This window comes from Nelusetta ayraudi, unplaced genomic scaffold, assembly GCF_046127955.1.
Source record: "Nelusetta ayraudi isolate G7.1 ecotype Tasmania unplaced genomic scaffold, CSIRO-AGI_Nayr_v1 ptg000060l, whole genome shotgun sequence".
NCBI lineage: Eukaryota > Metazoa > Chordata > Actinopteri > Tetraodontiformes > Monacanthidae > Nelusetta > Nelusetta ayraudi.
Window position 1 is genome coordinate 1,780,143 of NW_027466110.1, and position 16,494 is coordinate 1,796,636.

Sequence of the window (16,494 nt, forward strand, 5' to 3'; positions counted from 1 at the left end):
TAAATAATGTATAATAGTGAGAGAGAGGGGGGGGAAAGGTAATTCATCATCTGACAATAGCTGTAATATTTAAAGCTGCGTTAACTAATGGTAAACAATGATCGTGCTGAGGAAACATCTCAAGGGTTTCTGTTTTATTCACGTATTGATTTAAAACAAAGTGAAGAAAAACAAAACAAGATAACCGAGTGGCTGGCTAATTTGGAGGAGACACAGTGGCTCATCTCAGTTCCTTTCATCCATCCATCCATCCATCCTTCTTCTTCTTCTTTCCTCACTTCGCTGGAGCCTCTCCCAACTGTCATGGGTTAAAGGCTGGCCGACACCCTGGACAGGTCACCAGTTCATCGCAGGGCCACATAGAAAGACAAAGACATTCAACCATTCACACATACACACACACCTGCGGACAACTTAGAGTTTCCAATTGGCCTCACATGCATGTGTTTGGACTGCGGGAGGAAGCCGGACAGCGCGGAGCAAACCCACGCAGACACAGAGACGACATGCAAACTCCACACAGAACGGTCCTGGGATCAAACCCACAACTGTCTTGCTGTGAGGCAACAGCAGAAACCACCGCACCAAAAAAGATGAAATAAACATTTCTAATTCAACACAGATCTGTGATGAATGAACCATTCAAGTTAAAGAGTAAAAGAGTCAAGTCTCTTAGGTAACAGACTCCAGCACTCAGAAAATATAAGAATATGACAGTGGGAAAACAAGACCAAAACAGCTATGGACACAATATGCTCAAAAATTGTCACAATATTTGACCTTACATTGATGCACGATGCATCTCTAAATTGAAATTAGGTCAAAATACAGGATTACAAAATACACGGAAAAACTTAGAATCATCTCACGAATTTCTTTGCAATATAATACTGTGGTGAGCACCATTTTGGCACAACTAAATTATGCAAGCAAGAACAATACCGGCATCGAGTATGAATGTGCTGTCTTGAGTCCAAGTCTGGTGAAGTTAATTTGTTTTTCTACTTTGTAAAAAAACAAACAAAAACAAACTTGAGGAAGAGCAGCACCTGCTCAAGCAGCGCCTTGTCCACAAAAATAAGATCGAGAGCAAATAATCATCCCCCACCACTAATCAGCATTTACAACGTGAAATCAAATGAATTCTATTTCATACATAAATATTTCACCATCAGATGATGGACACCATACAACAAACCACACTGTCAATAAAATAAAATAAAATAAAATAAAACTTTTAGTTGTTGCTTTTTCTTCCCTCAGCAGTGAGGCTGATTTTAAAGGTCAATGTGAAATTTTGTACTCCACCAGTCAGACTCCACAGTCAACACATAGCATACGAAGATGTTCAAAATTGCTGAGAAAAACATCCTTTCTTGCCAGCGCAAGGTTCAGTCACAGTGGTCACCACGCAGCGACCCTATTGCACAAACCTCCAACCTCGAGCTTGAAACATTTAAAATGCCTTGTTGATTTCATCCACGTGAATGCACTTGTGTGTGTTTGTCTCTGTGTGCATGTGTGCGCGACAAACATCAGACGTCACATTAGTAAACAATTTTCCAGTGTGTGGGCTGTTCGCACTCCTTCTCAGCGTCTCCACAGAAGCGATTGTATGTGGTTTTGGGGTCGAAGCCCAGGATCTCCCTCTCCTCGTGGATCCGGAAAGAGAAGGTCGACACCGACGTCCCGATGAAGACTCTGCAATCATCATTTCAATTAGAAAGGACGACGTCTCTCGACACCTGATCAACTCTTTACCAAATAAAGTTTTATGTGACACCCGACTAGCTAGACTGACAAGTTGCTCATCATTCAGGACAGCAGTGGAGCAGTAAAGTCGTCTGTCACAGTGAACTATCAAAAAAAGAGAAATAATAAAAAGAGAAAGGAAAAAAAAAAGACTCCAGCCAAAAACAGTTAGTTTTACCTTGCGAGCGTGGAAGATGTATCAGTGATGTATCACTGCCCTGATTTCCAGAACTGGCTGTTTTAGCACTTCTAAAAACAGGATAATGGAAGGATGGAAGGACTTTCTGCATTTCTAGTAACTCCACTTAGACACATATAGTTCGAAAAACATTGCTACATTTTATTTGGGGACTTTTTTATAAAATAAAATAAAAGTTTTCAAATAAAAATAACACAAGTTTCAAATATTTCAAGTATATGCTGCAAATGGCTGGACATGAGAATGTGCTGTATGACTGACGGCGCAATTCCACATTCGAGCATGATGTTCCAATACAGATACAAAACAACTGACTGGCACATGATGCATGCGTGGCAAGGCGCAGAGGGCCCGGGCGGGCTTCAAACCCCAGACTCCCGGGCTTAACCATTCGGCCAAAGGGATATCCCCTTGGCCAAGTAGCCAGGGCGCATGATCAATTGGAGGAGGCATAGTGACAGGACCGCCACTGTCAGACATGCGTTACCTTGCGTGTGCACATATCCACTGGTCGATGATGGCCACCCCGCCATCTTTGAGCAGCTCCAGGTCCTCTGACGATGTCTCGAAACGCACCATTTCTGGCAACAACCTTGTCAGTTCCTTCAGTTCTGCAACATTTGAGAGTTTGAAAAGATTTTTGAAAAATTATACCAGGAAAAGGGCACTTTTTTCACAATGCAGTCACCAGAATTGACCAAATGATCATCTGGCTGTACTTGTTCAGACACGGACAGTGGATTTTGAGAAAATGCAACCATACTAAAGGACAAAATTCACAGAAAAACAGAATGCCCCCAATTTCCAATGCAAATCCATTCTGGGTGAGTCATTACCTTCCCCATCTGAATCTGTTGCAACAAACACTTTGTCCAGTTTGTGCTTCTTCATCAAGCTGCGGATTTTTTTGATGGCGCCCTTGAGACTCGGTACATCCTCTCTGTGGCCCCAGATGAAGTCCTTCCTGCGTAGGTGGACCCCCAGATATGGACCACCCTTAGCTGAGCCAAGCTTGGCCTGAGAAAAAAGCCAAGGTCAAATTCCTGATAAGTTTTAATAGTAACATATCATGCGTCTCAAGACTGTTGCTGAATCCCCCCTACAGTCAATGCTGTGTAATTGGTATTTAACCGTGCTTTTTCAATGACCGATGGCTTATTTTCAGAGACTCACTTTCATGCGAGTCCAGTCCTCGCTGTAAATGGTTTGGTCTTGGTTGTCAGTGGAGTTCAGGTACTTGGCCCTGAACTTGTCTCCCATGAGTCGCAGGTGTTTTGCAAAAACCATGCTGCGTCTGGTCTGCACAAAAAATAAGAATTTACAATCAAACAGACAGAGACATTGAGTTGCAGACAAGATAAAGTCACAGAATTGTCAGTACAAACATAGATACACGTGTATATATATATATATATATATATATATATATATATATATATATATATATATATATATATATATATACATATACATATATACACATACATATGTATACATATACATATATACACACACACACATATGTACATACATACATACATTCATATACAATGTATACACACACAAATATATACACATATACATATATATATACACATACGCACACACATACATATGCATATATACAATATACATACATACAATCTAACATAATGAATGAACATGAGAAAACTGAAGTATTGCTCCATTACTCCACTCACATCCCAGTAATCTTTGCCAGCATAATGATCATGGAGGAGAGTCTCAGCTCGGTCCAACATAACTGACCTGCAAAATACAGCCAAGCCAAATCAGGTGCCGACTATTGTAAAATGTCTGGTCATTTTTTTAAATCATGGTTTTCAATAATGCAGTCTGGCGGCCTCTGCTGTTTACCAGAGGATGCTGCAACTCAAAAGTTGCATTGCAGACGATGGCCCAATACTTAAAAATGAACATTACACATGCTGACATGATTTATCTTGCGGACTTACGTGAATGTGATGTTTTTCTGCAGAACAGGCGCCACGATGGAGGCGTGGCCCTGAGCCGATATGCAGGTTACATTTCGAGCCCGCGTCTCCTCGAAGCCCCAAAACCAGCCCCTTTCGGAGACACACAAACCAGAAAAGTGAGACATGGGATGACAAAAGCAAAGGGAGATGTGTGAGCCAAAAGAGAAGCTGCAGGACATTCAACAAAAAAACACTCTGTAATCACTGAATCAACAAAGGGAAGCGTTTTGTGAGAACTACCTTAGAGAACGTTTGCATTATGGAAACAGTATTCACTCAGAACAAAAGAACATTAATAAAAATTAAGAATAGTGACATTTGAGATTGATAAGATATGGTTTGAAATGGCTGTTGTGGTGCGTGACTCCCCTTTGCTTCCCTACCTATAATAACCCTGCTTATCTTTGGAGTACTGGAACTTCTCAATGCAAGGCCGTTCATCAACTTTTTCCTCCCACTTGCCATCGGTCCAACCCTCAGCATAGTTCTGCAGCACCAGGACCTGGTCGATGAAAGGGCCTCCATTCTCTAAACCCAAAAGAAAAAACAACAACGACGACACATACTGATTTGGTATTTTGCTGTTATAAATGGAAAAAACTTAAACAATCAGTCATCACTGCACATTTGGAAAAAACAATCAGTATATGATAAAGGAGTGGGGCAAAAAAATGTGTTTGATTGCTGACCAGCAACGAACTCCTCGTACTCGATGACGGGCACATTGGCCTGCAGGCTGGTGAGGCTGAAGAACTCTCCCCAGGGGATGCGGGTCTGGTAGATGTTGGGGCTCTGCCAGTGGTAGAGGCGACCCCACGGAGGCAGAACCAGCACCCAATCCCCTCCATCCTTCCTCAGGGTCTTCACCAGGGAGGCCATGCGGATGTAGACATCTCTGCGCAGATTAAAACCCTCAGGGGGGTTCACATCATACAAAAGGTACCTATGGAGGGGGGGGGGGGGGGGGGGGGATTGTTTTCAATTGATGCATGTATCTTTTGTATGTGATAACTTTGACAAAATCTATGACTGAGCCCCACAACATCCCACTGTCGGCTGTACCTTTAGTTGTGTACTGTAAGCAAGGTTGTCAAATCATGACAATTATTTTTTTCTTACCCCTTTTTGGTCTCGTTTTGTCAAGGTGAACTTGACTGCCATCTACTGGATTTCTACACGTATGGCAGTTTATCAAGAGAACGGGGTAATATAATCTAATTTTGTAATGTGATAAATAAAAAAACTGAGACATGTGTGCAATGCATTATCAAAACAAAACAACAATGACGACCAAGCTTAATTCGGCATAGAAAATTAAGGTAGTGTCGTGAGAGTAGTGAAAGTGCTGTTAGCATAGGCTAGCCACGTTAGCTGCTCCGGGCATCTGTGGACTTACCGCAGATCTCGGGCGGCAGCGACGGACGCGGTGGCGGTGTGACTCGCACTGAACACGCTGTCGGAGCCGGCTGGTTCGAAAGCAACGGAACTGACGAGAATGCTAAAAACCAGTGCCACGAAATCACCGACGGAGGCACCAAACACCAGCGGTACGTGCGCCGCTCTCTGCGCCATATTTCCCCTCCAAGCCACGCACTTCCGGACGGGAGAAGAAGCGTCCATGCTGTTGCCGGGCAACCGGGAACCAGAGGAGCATGACGACCGTGGCGATGTAAAATATCAGTATTTTACATTTGCTTCGTTTGAAAATGTGTTTTCTTATTATTATTTTTGTACAATACCTGGTAGGCAACTAGTTCCTTCCCACCAATAAAGCAGGAAGAGGAGACCAACATGCCGAGGTTCCTGCAGTAGGCCGATAAAAACCCAGGAGAACACCAAACCGAAGTTGTGACGTCAATTTACTGCTGATACCACGGTGCTGTGACATCCGTAGATAGCAAAGTTTGTTTTTCCTGACACGTAATGAGATGAATATTGCATTTAGAAATTGCATGTTTATTCTATGAACAGACAATACTTTTTACATCTTAAAGGAGTCAATGCGATGAAGATTTTGGTTTTGTGTGTATTATCTTATTTATTGACACCCTCTTTGATATGACCAAGCAAGTAAGCAGTGATTCTCCCAGCTGTACTGCCACTGTTTCCTGAGGAGGAATCACTGGGTGTTATCCTGGTCATAGGCCACGCCCATCTGTCTCCGGGCTTCGTCCACAGTCTCTGCCACCAGTTTGGAGTGAGCCCACGGCATCACTGGACTCTCCTTCAACCCTAGCAGGAGAACAGCAGTCCCACAGTGCCTCATTGTTCATGAACAGAATATGAGAAAATCTGCACCAGACTCCATCGGAGCCCTTTCTTACCGTTCAGCAAACAGCTACGGACCTCCTCAGCCTCATACCGCAGACCCACACTATTTATGTAGTTCAGAGGCATGTCAGGCTCAGGCAGTGGGAACTCTGTCTCCGTGCCATTCACCACCAATGTGGTGGGGCACCACATTTTTTGGGGTATCTGGGGTAAATGGAAATGTCCCGTAACTCACCGGTCTCAACACTGGAACTCTGGTTAATCACATCTCTTGTCACCAAATTACGAGCACTGAGTGCAACATCCGTGGAAAAGGGAAATGATAAAGCGGTACACTGGCACCTGTTTCAGTGCTAATGATAAGGTGACGACAGTGAGGTGATCTGTTTAACAGCTCCAAACTTTTGCAATGAGCATATATTGTGTGCAAATGTGAAAAAAAAACTGAAGCTCTCTTGCATTTTGCTAATTAGCTGTTGGATTGTACAGTATTTTGCTTTAGTTGCTGGCATACAGAGGCTTCAAGTTACAATGTTTGGTTACCTTAATGGTTCCTTTGGTCCCACTAATAACCGCATCACAGGCCAAATTCGAGGTGACTGAGCACGTGCATACGGCCAGCCTGTTTCTTGAGAATTTAAGAACTAAAACTGTCGTTCCATCAACACCTAGAACGAAAGTGGAGGTGTTTGGGTCTTACATTTACATGTATTGTGCAGCACAGCTAAGTCTATAAGACAACTCGGCGACAATGACAAAATGAATTACTTTTTTGTTTGTTTTAAATTCAACAATTCAGCAAAAAAAAAAAATAGACCTTTACCTGTGTCTAAGCAGTGCCCTGTGGCTTGGATAGACTCTGGCTTCTCTCCATTAAAAACCATAAAGACAAAATTCAGAGAGTAGATGCCCACGACCAGAAGCGCACCTCCTCCCAGTTTTTTCTCAACACAGCGGGGAACATGGGTGAGCGGACTCCCAATTTCAGCCCTCACGATCTGGACGTCGCCTACTTCACTTTGGCTCAGCAGTCTCCTCAGCTCGCACGACAGGGGAAAGAACCGTGTCCACACTGCCTGAAAGCAGACACGGAAGTCGTAGCAGAGAACCAGAGTAAACACTGGATGTCAATTTAAACAATGCATTGGACAGTTTTGCATCAATCATGATCAAGACAGATGCTGTGTTGAAATCCAAAGTGGTCATTTCTAATGAACAACCAGTACAATCTGAGTTCCTGGATGAGAGGGAACCCGCTGTATATTACCTCCATGAGAAACATACTGTTGTCTTGGGCTACAGCAATGAGCTCCTGTACCTCCCTCAAATTCATGGCCAGCGGTTTCTCTATCAGAACGCCCTTCTTGTGCGTCATGAAGAGCTTCCCAGTACCCAGGTGGTTGATCTGGAGGGTGCCGATGTAAACAATGTCTTCAGAGAGAAAAGAAAGAGACTTACGCTGCGAGAAGCACTTTCAAATCACAGATTTACAATTTCAGCAACGTTTAAGACAATCAGATTGTGGTCTTAGAGAGGCTGGTCTGAAAAGTCGCTACTGGGTTTTTCCTGTCCTAAACATGTGAATGGATAAACCAGAGCTGGAAATAATTGACTGTTCCCAGGTGAACTTTAACAGTTGACTTGGTGGCCTGTATATATTTTACATGAGTAAAAGCTGATCTGAGCTGGATCACGTGCAGACACTGTGCTCTGTGTGCTGAAGGAGGAGCTCACCAATATCTGGATCCTTGGCCAGCTCATCATAACTCCCATAGGCTCGAGGGATGTTGTGCCTCTTAGCAAAGTCTTCAGCGTGCTGCAGGTCTCTTGCGGCGACAGCCACAATCTGGTAATGAACGGACACGTTAGGTAAACATTACAGGTTATTTATTCACCTTGTAGTAATTCATATCAGTCTTCCGATGGAGAACGGGGGCAGGGGATAAACAAACACCATATGGCTAATAAGTAAATGTCATTTTAAAGATGGAGTTCTGTTCACTTCAGAGCTTATTGCAGAGCTTATTCTAGTTTGCCAAAAAAAAAAAAAAAAGTACTGTTCTTTCGGGAGTACAGAAGAAGAACTTGATTTTGATTGTTAAAAACGTGTTAACTAATGTCCACATTGAGACACATCTCTTGTCACAGTAACAGTAAAGAGGCAAGTTTCTTGACAATTTAAACCAACAACAACGTAGGTGAATTTGCTTAATGAATAATATATGAAAACATTTTTTTACATAATAATGCAAAAAAAAAAAAAAAAATTGTTTTGTAACTGTTTTCCCATTTGGTTTAAATGGATTGGAAAAATACCTGGTGGTGTTGCGGATCCAGGGTGCGCAAGGCAACCGAGAAATCATGACTGATTTTCCCTGCGCTGCATATTCCCCAGCGTGTCGCCATAACCCGCACACTAAAGTTGAGGAGTCGAATGAAGAGAAGTGAAGTGGAGTGAAGTGAAGTGAAGGCCACCTACGGGTGGGCGGCCAAGACCTGCATTCCTGCCGTGACTCGCATGCGCTGTGCATTGACTGCACACAAAAAATGGGCGGAGCTTCCGGTTTCAGCAAGGTTCCAAGAGTACCGTAAGAACCCCCCCCCCCAAAAAAAGAAAACTGTAATTAATCGTTTGGCCAGCAGAGACCGCCAAGGTCGGTTGCAAAACTACTGGCTGTCAATAAAGAAAAGTCATACTGTTGTAAACGTGGAAATGTATTTTCTATAGTTTGTTGGTCTAAATTGTTTTGGGAAATGAAATAGAAAACTGACAAAAAAGGGTCTAATAACCATTTTCTCGGATTTGGTTCGATTTTTAAAATAAAAAAAAGATTAGATAAAAATGGCCATGACTGATATTTTTGTGAGACCTTATGATGGAAAGCTGTTTGTGTGATATTTGGTGTAGAGGATACAAAAAGTTACAGAACGACAGGTTTATCATTTAGGGGTTACATAAAGGAGCTTTGTACGTAGGTGAAATCGCTTAATGAACAATATATGGAAGTTGTTTTTACATGTTCTCGTTATAATAAAGTAAAAAGCATTTATTCCCCCAACATGTTGTGTGCCGACTTTCAGGTTGTGGCTGAGTGGAGCGTCTGTTCTCTGGCTGCGCGATGTAGTCTGAGCGACTTACCTGCTGTTTGAAACACCAGCCTCGCCAGAACGGGGGCAGTTTGAGAACAGTCAGCTGTCACTCAAACTGAGCATACTGTACATAAAGTGCAAACATATACTGCATATACACATCTATCTATAGCTGCAATACACAGTTGAACTATCATTTAACACACTTTTATTTGATTTTTTAACATTATCAGAATGCAGCAAGGCGCAGAGGGCCCGGGCGGGCTTCGAACCCCAGACTCCCGGGTAATCGCCATGCGCGCTTAACCAGTCAGCCAAAGGGATATCCCCTTGACCAAGTAGCCAGGGCGCATGACCAATTGGAGGCATAGTGACAGGACCGCCACATCTCTCCCCCTCTTTTCACAAGCACGTCCTCGTGCTCCGCACAGGCTGCCACACAAATGCGAAATCCATGGACCCACCCGTAGTGCTACATGGATCCTGCCGACAACATAAGGAGAATGTGCAGATTCTGTGTGAAGGAAGGTCACAAATGTAGCATAAAGCGGGTGGGCAAGAATATGTATAACGTTTTTAATATTTCAAACCTTAAAGATTCATTTTAATGTGAAATAAAATGAACACATGTTTGATTGGGTTCCATTTATTGGGCAACAAGCAAGGTTTCAACCAGAATCTCTCTGCAGTAACATAATTACACAAAGGGCACTTAATGGAGGGCAAGCAGCAGTTTGATTTAAAACCAGTTAAAAAAAATAAATATGAAACCAACGCACACATTTTGTCCCATTTCTAAAACATTCCCATCAACCTTGGACCGATGTTATAATTTAAAACAAGAGCAGTAAAGAAACACATGGCCTGACTAATATTCCTCTCCCTCTTCATCCTCCTCAAATGAATCAATGCCAACCTCCTCGTAATCCTTCTCCAGGGCCGCCATATCCTCTCTGGCCTCTGAGAACTCTCCCTCCTCCATTCCCTCTCCAACATACCAGTGGACGAAGGCTCTCTTGGCGTACATCAGGTCGAACTTGTGGTCAAGACGGGCCCAGGCCTCGGCGATGGCTGTGGTGTTGCTCAGCATGCACACGGCCCTCTGCACTTTGGCCAGGTCTCCTCCAGGAACCACTGTGGGAGGCTGGTAGTTGATGCCCACCTTGAAGCCTGTGGGACACCAGTCCACAAACTGGATGGTGCGCTTGGTCTTGATGGTAGCAATGGCCACATTGACGTCTTTGGGTACGACGTCACCGCGATACAGCAGACAGCAGGCCATGTATTTACCGTGGCGAGGATCGCACTTCACCATCTGATTGGCTGGCTCAAAGCAGGCGTTGGTGATCTCACCAACTGACAGCTGCTCGTGGTAGGCTTTTTCTGCGGAGATGACCGGGGCATAGGTGGCCAGAGGGAAGTGGATGCGAGGGTAGGGCACCAAGTTGGTCTGGAACTCTGTCAGGTCCACATTCAGGGCTCCGTCAAAGCGAAGGGAGGCTGTGATGGAGGAGACGATCTGACTGATAAGGCGGTTCAGGTTGGTGTAAGACGGACGCTCGATGTCCAGGTTCCTGCGGCAGATGTCGTAGATGGCCTCATTGTCCACCATGAAGGCACAGTCAGAGTGCTCCAGGGTGGTGTGGGTGGTCAGGATGGAGTTGTAAGGCTCCACCACTGCTGTGGAGACCTGAGGTGCTGGATACACAGCAAACTCAAGCTTTGATTTCTTCCCGAAGTCAACAGAGAGTCTCTCCATCAGCAGGGAGGTAAAACCGGAACCAGTGCCTCCACCGAAGGAGTGGAAGACCAGGAAACCTTGAAGGCCAGTGCACTGATCAGCCTGAAAACAAGGAAATGTTTGACAAAACCATCAGGAAACACACTAGGTCCTGGCGAAAAGACTCAAACTGGAACAATGTCAAAAGGTTTACTCCAAAATGCATTTGTCACCACTTTTGTTGCAAGTAGGAGAAATGATTGCAGGTGTGAAAGTTGAGAAATCAGAAACCAAACAAATTTCCTTTGTCACGAGTCACACAACTAGCTCACCAGTTTACGGATTCTGTCCAAGACAGAGTCGATAATCTCCTTGCCGATGGTGTAGTGTCCACGGGCATAATTGTTGGCTGCGTCCTCCTTTCCCGAAATCAGCTGTTCGGGGTGGAAGAGCTGGCGGTAGGATCCGGTGCGCACCTCGTCTACAGAGAAAAGTGCAAAAAAAAATAAATGTATGAAACCAGGAAAGATTGACTGTCATGACATGTTCCAACAACTGCAACATTGTCTTTGACAGGAAACGCTCAAAGTTTGAAAGTTGAGAACTTTATACGTGCGGTCTTGGTTTAAAGGGGATTTCATACTGCTATTTTGGACAATTGAAAAATAGTTGACCCACTGTTCAATAAGGAAAAATATCATTAAAAAATACCGGATAATAAACAAAAAGTTTGCAAGCATGATGATTCATACCAATGACGGTGGGTTCCAGGTCAACAAAGATGGCCCTGGGAACATACTTCCCAGCCCCGGTCTCACTGAAGAAGGTTGTGAAGGAGTCATCGTGGCTTCCAACAGCCTTCGGGCTCGGCATCTGGCCGTCTGGCTGGATACCATGTTCCAGGCAGTAGAGCTCCCAGCAGGCGTTCCCCATCTGGACACCAGCCTGGCCCACGTGGACAGAGATGCATTCACGCTGAAAGACAAGAGAGGTCCAGCTGAGATCTGGGTGGAGGACGGTTGTATTCCTTTGGCACAGTATTTAAAAACGTGTATTCAAAATAAACATGCATTACTATGCCTGGTGTAAAGCCCTATTGCTAGGCCAGTCAGAACAAGAGCAAGTGACCTCCTCTGCATGGTTGCTAACGCAGGATTGGACATTTTCTGTTTCAGTTCGTAGTTCAGCAAAGGGTCGGTTTTATTTCAAATGCTTTTGTCATCTTGTTTTGACAGTTCCTTTTTAAAATCAGATGACCCCCTAAACACCGGATGTATTTACAAATCACCGGATGTATTTAAAAAAGGATTAAACACAATAAACGACAAATCATGAAAAACTTAAATTCTGTTAACAGACACTAGATGGCAGTATAAACACATGAGGAAAAGAGGTTCGAAGTCCGAGCAAAACAGACGCAGCTGTCACCAGATCTCATGTGACCACCCGGGCGAGTTCACAGAGCCGAGTAAAGATGACCCAGTGGATGAAAATAATCACCCAGCGCTGTTAAAGCTGTAAACAGTGTCGAGGTCAGCGATGAAGACCGATTGTGAGGTCTTCCGTTGTACAAAATTAATGTGTTGCGGATTACAGCAACAGTTGAGCACCTCTATGAAGACACAGGGGATTAAAATTTTAATCGGACATCAACAAGTTGAGGTGCAAGCGAGAAGCAGGGAAGCAGCCACAACTTCTAGTTTGCGCCAGCAGGAATGCTCCAGCAACTTATGGAAAACAGTCATATGGAATGCTTTAGTTTTACGACTGGGCTTTTCCAAGCAGTGCCCTGTGAAGAACTGGTCTGGTGAGCAGATGACAATCTGCTACTACAACTACTACTACTATACTTATGGTTGTCTTACATGCTCTTTACCTTATGCACAACGCTGACCTTTGAAATACTATGCCTCTTGCACTCTCGCTATATTTATCCTGCCCCCATTAGCCAACCCCCCCCCTTTTCAGTGATCAGACAGACAAGAGAACACCCTACTGGACAAGGAATGTGCAGCAGCAAGTATCGGAGAACACCTTGTACAACTCAAGACTAAAATCCCAATAAATCCACTGCTCTGTCAAAGAAGTTATTCATTTATTTATTTATTTTACTGCACTGCCGGAGGCTGCGAGCAGCAACGCCGGCCCTCCCTGTGCAGGCCTGGTTTCCAGGCTGCCGGAGCTCTGTGGGGCAGCTATTTTGGATCCCTGAAGCTAATTTGACACCTCCTAGCGAAGACTGCCTCTTTCTGGAAATAGTGGCTTCCGTCAGGCTGAACATTGCACCTCATTAGCAACGTGTAAACATGTTGCCGAAGGAAAAATTATAGTCGCATACGTGCTGATCATCCATGTTTTACACATTGCCGTTGCTCTGCTATGACAGGTATGAGTCAGCGGCAGTTAATCCAGGGTGCTGGGCGGTGCATTCACACGACGAAAAAAAACTTTTCCCTCCACTGAAAAAACCTGTCGGGGTGTGTCTACTCTGCATACCGCACAACTGAAGGGTGAATTTGCGTTTTGCGACCTGCAGCTTGAGATGGGTTAGTGATTAAAAAAGATAAGAATGAGCAATTACCAGTTACGGTGAGAGAAACACAAGACTGCTTGGATCGAGAATGGGTGAGAGAGACAATAGAGTCAGCCGGTAATCTCATTAAAATCTTTTTCAGGTCAGCAGTCATGGCGAAAGGATGTCCCACTAATGTCTCGCCTACCCCAATGCTTTCCACTTCTAGAGGCATAAAGCAATATGAGGACAAGTTGGGTCATTGATTTGCGAATCATTTTAATCATAGTAATCAAGCATTTTAAGAGCATGTTCAAAATGCTTTGCTGGAGCTCGTTTACCACCCATTTCTATTCTTATCGATTGATCGACTGAGCAACACAGGCCGATTTTAAGGGTCATGGTAGAAACCTTTCCAAATACTTCTGGTTGGTCTTGGAAATGAATAGGAAATGCTCATTCCCTACTGCCTCTATGTGCACATCTGACAAAATAAGGAAAATATATAGACATGTTTTTTATTTTTTTTTTAACATTTGAATAAAACAATTGCATGAAGAAAAAAAAAACATTATTCTTCTTTCAATAATAGACACATTGGATCCATTAATAGTCCTTGCATTTTATTTTTTTTTGCATTTCCTTGTTATGAACCAACCTCACAAGAAACCACTTCATGCAACAAGGGTCTGACCTTCACACAAAAATGCTTCAGCTTTTTGCTTGCTTCGTGCTCAAGTTCAAACTTGATTTGTATCGTGCACACGGATGACTCTTGGGTAAACCAAGGCAGCAGGCGTTTACGTTTACCAGTCACCTGCCAGTTACGTGATTTGTTTTGAAACAGTACATTTCTAATTTAGGGGCAAAGAAACATCACACATTCGGGTTCATCCCTCAACGACACTCACAATTCAGGAAGTGAATTTTACAGCCTTTGCTCAGGTCACGAAAAAACTGTTGTGGACTCAGCAAACAGGGAAACCATACGGTCTTCATATGGACTCTGAGCACAGCTATCAACAACATTGTTTATACTGCACTGTGCTAACAGAAGACAGGGGCTGCGTCTGTTTGTGTAGCAGTTCAGTGGCCAACACCCCGGCGGGTGACTATGGAATGCATCAAAAAGTTATGACAGTCTGCACAGCCAGTAGGCCTGATGCCATCAGATGCCATACGTGGTTGTTTTCTCGTGATGTGATGAAAATCTGGAATAGTCCCCAGCCAGCCCAGTGAGGGCAGTCCCAGCACAGTGACACACTCCTTAACATTTAATAAAAAAAATAAAAAAAATAAAAAAAAACAGCCTGATAAATATTCACATAAGTTACAGTTTACGAGAGAAGCACACTTTAAAGAAGCATACGTCCACAAACTTACCATAGTTGCTTATTGGTGTCGGGCTTCCTTTCAGAGGAACAATCAATGTGTGTTGGAGGCTTTGAGGCCTATTTATAGCAACTCACAGCAGCCGTTTAGGTGGACACAGTGAGCCAGTAATACCAGGTGCAGGAGGAGCGGCGGCAATTTAACCAGCACCAAGGCACGCCCATGCGACTGTCGGGCGTGAGCGCGCACACGCCGGCGCGCCACGGCGTGCACTGCAGTTCGCGTTTGTTGCAGCCGGGGGCGCTTTTGCTTTTGACGCGTCATCGTTGAACTCAACTAACGCTGTACCTAAAATGAAAGCGTGGAAAAACGGGGACAAAGTTGCAGAGACACTTGTGTTGCAGACAGAAATTGTGGCAGAAATTCGTTTTGTAGTTGAAGTAACAGTAGTGCTTATGTAGCACAAGTGTTGCATGTGGATATTTATTGTATCTTTAGATTTAAAATAAAAAATAAAAAATACTTTCGAGTCTAAGAATGCAATGGTGCAATTCAACAAAGGTGCAACATCGTTATGTTTTTTTCCGCCGATGCTTTAAGTATATATTTTATTTTATTTTTCTACCGTTAAGGCTAAAGTATGTGTGTTCACTTTTTTTTTCTTAACACCAACTGACGCGTCGGCCATCTCGCCCATTTAGCTGGATTGACTGTCATTGCATTATATGGACGCTAGAGGTAGTGATTGTCTCACCTTCGCTCCTTCGACGAGCAACACGGTGTCACAAGGTCGTGTGACTCATTTAGTCGTCGAATCATTATTTCAGTGTCACAATAAATATATTTGATTGAGTTGGTTAAAAATTACAAAAGCTCTTTGTACTAAGACTTGCCATGTTTGAAAAGAAAACGTGTTAATCATGGCCCGCAAGAAATACGTTTTCTTTCTTATGCTCTCCTTTCCTCGTTAACCATCATTATCATTTAAAATATACATACATATATATATACATATATATATATATATATATATATTTTTTAACTTACTCCATCATTATCCTGCAGTGAAAAGACCTACCTGTGGAGCGTTCAAAGCTCAAACAAACAATAGCAGTGGGGCGTGCTCTTGTAGTCAGAGGACACCTGTGAAAGAAAGCCAGGGCGTTCACTTTCCCAGTAACTAAACAGCTCCAACTCACTTCATTAAATTACTTTGAATGGCAGCATGTCTGCATGGCATTAATGATGTATTACTACATGGTGTATTTTGCGCTAAACTGCGTATCATACACACAGTGGAGCCTTTATACGAAAGGTGCCTGAAGCAGCAGAAAGTGGTTAGACTGGTTTTGAGTATCAAAGAGATTAATGATGTGCCTCTCGGCCTTGAAATTGAGGAATCGCTCCATGTTTGTCCTGCAGAAAGAGATGGATAAAAGATACCAAACAGAAACTGAACAATCGATTCAGTTAGTTACAGGATCCTGTTTTTGCTTTGCCTCTTTTTTTCTCCTCGTCCATGCTCTCCGTCCACTGCTGACTGTTTTGGTGTACATCTAAAGGCTATAAAGTCTGTCCAGCTGAGAGTTGTTCGTTACTCTCTGTAGTCGGCAAATGCCTCGTG

The 16,494-nt window shown here is 43.6% G+C and overlaps 3 protein-coding genes across 4 annotated transcripts; all 3 read right to left on the reverse strand.

Annotated features, from left to right (window-relative positions):
• Nucleotides 1-129: 129 nt before the first annotated feature.
• Nucleotides 130-5,567, reverse strand: pofut2 (protein O-fucosyltransferase 2). Its single transcript, XM_076039968.1, has 9 exons — nt 5,342-5,567; nt 4,635-4,888; nt 4,329-4,473; nt 3,925-4,035; nt 3,652-3,718; nt 3,125-3,250; nt 2,788-2,968; nt 2,439-2,562; nt 130-1,701 (listed from the first exon to the last, which is right to left on the reverse strand). The coding sequence occupies exons 1-9, from the start codon at nt 5,563-5,565 to the stop codon at nt 1,548-1,550; spliced, it is 1,386 nt and encodes a 461-aa protein (XP_075896083.1). The 5' UTR covers nt 5,566-5,567; the 3' UTR covers nt 130-1,547.
• A 328-nt stretch (nt 5,568-5,895) lies between these two features.
• LOC142897550 (trans-1,2-dihydrobenzene-1,2-diol dehydrogenase-like) lies at nt 5,896-8,786 on the reverse strand. 2 transcript variants are annotated; one of them, XM_076039969.1, is made up of 8 exons: nt 8,713-8,786; nt 8,533-8,632; nt 7,951-8,062; nt 7,484-7,647; nt 7,040-7,292; nt 6,760-6,884; nt 6,270-6,420; nt 5,896-6,177 (listed from the first exon to the last, which is right to left on the reverse strand). In XM_076039969.1, exons 1-8 carry the CDS (start codon nt 8,745-8,747, stop codon nt 6,065-6,067), a joined length of 1,053 nt encoding a protein of 350 aa, XP_075896084.1. In that variant the 5' UTR covers nt 8,748-8,786; the 3' UTR covers nt 5,896-6,064. The 2 variants fall into 2 exon arrangements, with proteins under 2 accessions (XP_075896084.1, XP_075896085.1); XM_076039970.1 differs by having other exon boundaries at nt 8,533-8,786.
• A 1,145-nt stretch (nt 8,787-9,931) lies between these two features.
• LOC142897432 (tubulin alpha chain) lies at nt 9,932-15,079 on the reverse strand. Its single transcript, XM_076039774.1, has 4 exons — nt 14,922-15,079; nt 11,779-12,001; nt 11,359-11,507; nt 9,932-11,149 (listed from the first exon to the last, which is right to left on the reverse strand). The coding sequence occupies exons 1-4, from the start codon at nt 14,922-14,924 to the stop codon at nt 10,175-10,177; spliced, it is 1,350 nt and encodes a 449-aa protein (XP_075895889.1). The 5' UTR covers nt 14,925-15,079; the 3' UTR covers nt 9,932-10,174.
• Nucleotides 15,080-16,494: the final 1,415 nt, after the last annotated feature.

Bases quoted from the DNA above. Each gene is read 5' to 3' on its own strand.
- LOC142897432 (XM_076039774.1), bottom strand. The intron at 11,508-11,778 runs GTATGAATCATC...TTTTCTCTGTAG, and splicing joins CCTGGAACCCACCGTCATTG to ACGAGGTGCGCACCGGATCC. The intron at 11,150-11,358 runs GTGAGCTAGTTG...CCTTGTTTTCAG, and splicing joins TGGACAGAATCCGTAAACTG to GCTGATCAGTGCACTGGCCT.
- LOC142897550 (XM_076039969.1), bottom strand. From the start codon at position 8,747: ATGCACAGCGCATGCGAGTCACGGCAGGAATGCAG. The intron at 7,648-7,950 runs GTGAGCTCCTCC...TTCTCTCTGAAG, and splicing joins GGCCAAGGATCCAGATATTG to ACATTGTTTACATCGGCACC. The intron at 6,885-7,039 runs GTAAAGGTCTAT...CTTTCGTTCTAG, and splicing joins AGGGCACTGCTTAGACACAG to GTGTTGATGGAACGACAGTT.
- pofut2 (XM_076039968.1), bottom strand. From the start codon at position 5,565: ATGGACGCTTCTTCTCCCGTCCGGAAGTGCGTGGCTTGGAGGGGAAAT. The intron at 3,251-3,651 runs GTGAGTGGAGTA...TTTTTTGTGCAG, and splicing joins CTGGCAAAGATTACTGGGAT to ACCAGACGCAGCATGGTTTT. The intron at 1,702-2,438 runs GTAACGCATGTC...TGATGATTGCAG, and splicing joins TGGATATGTGCACACGCAAG to AGTCTTCATCGGGACGTCGG.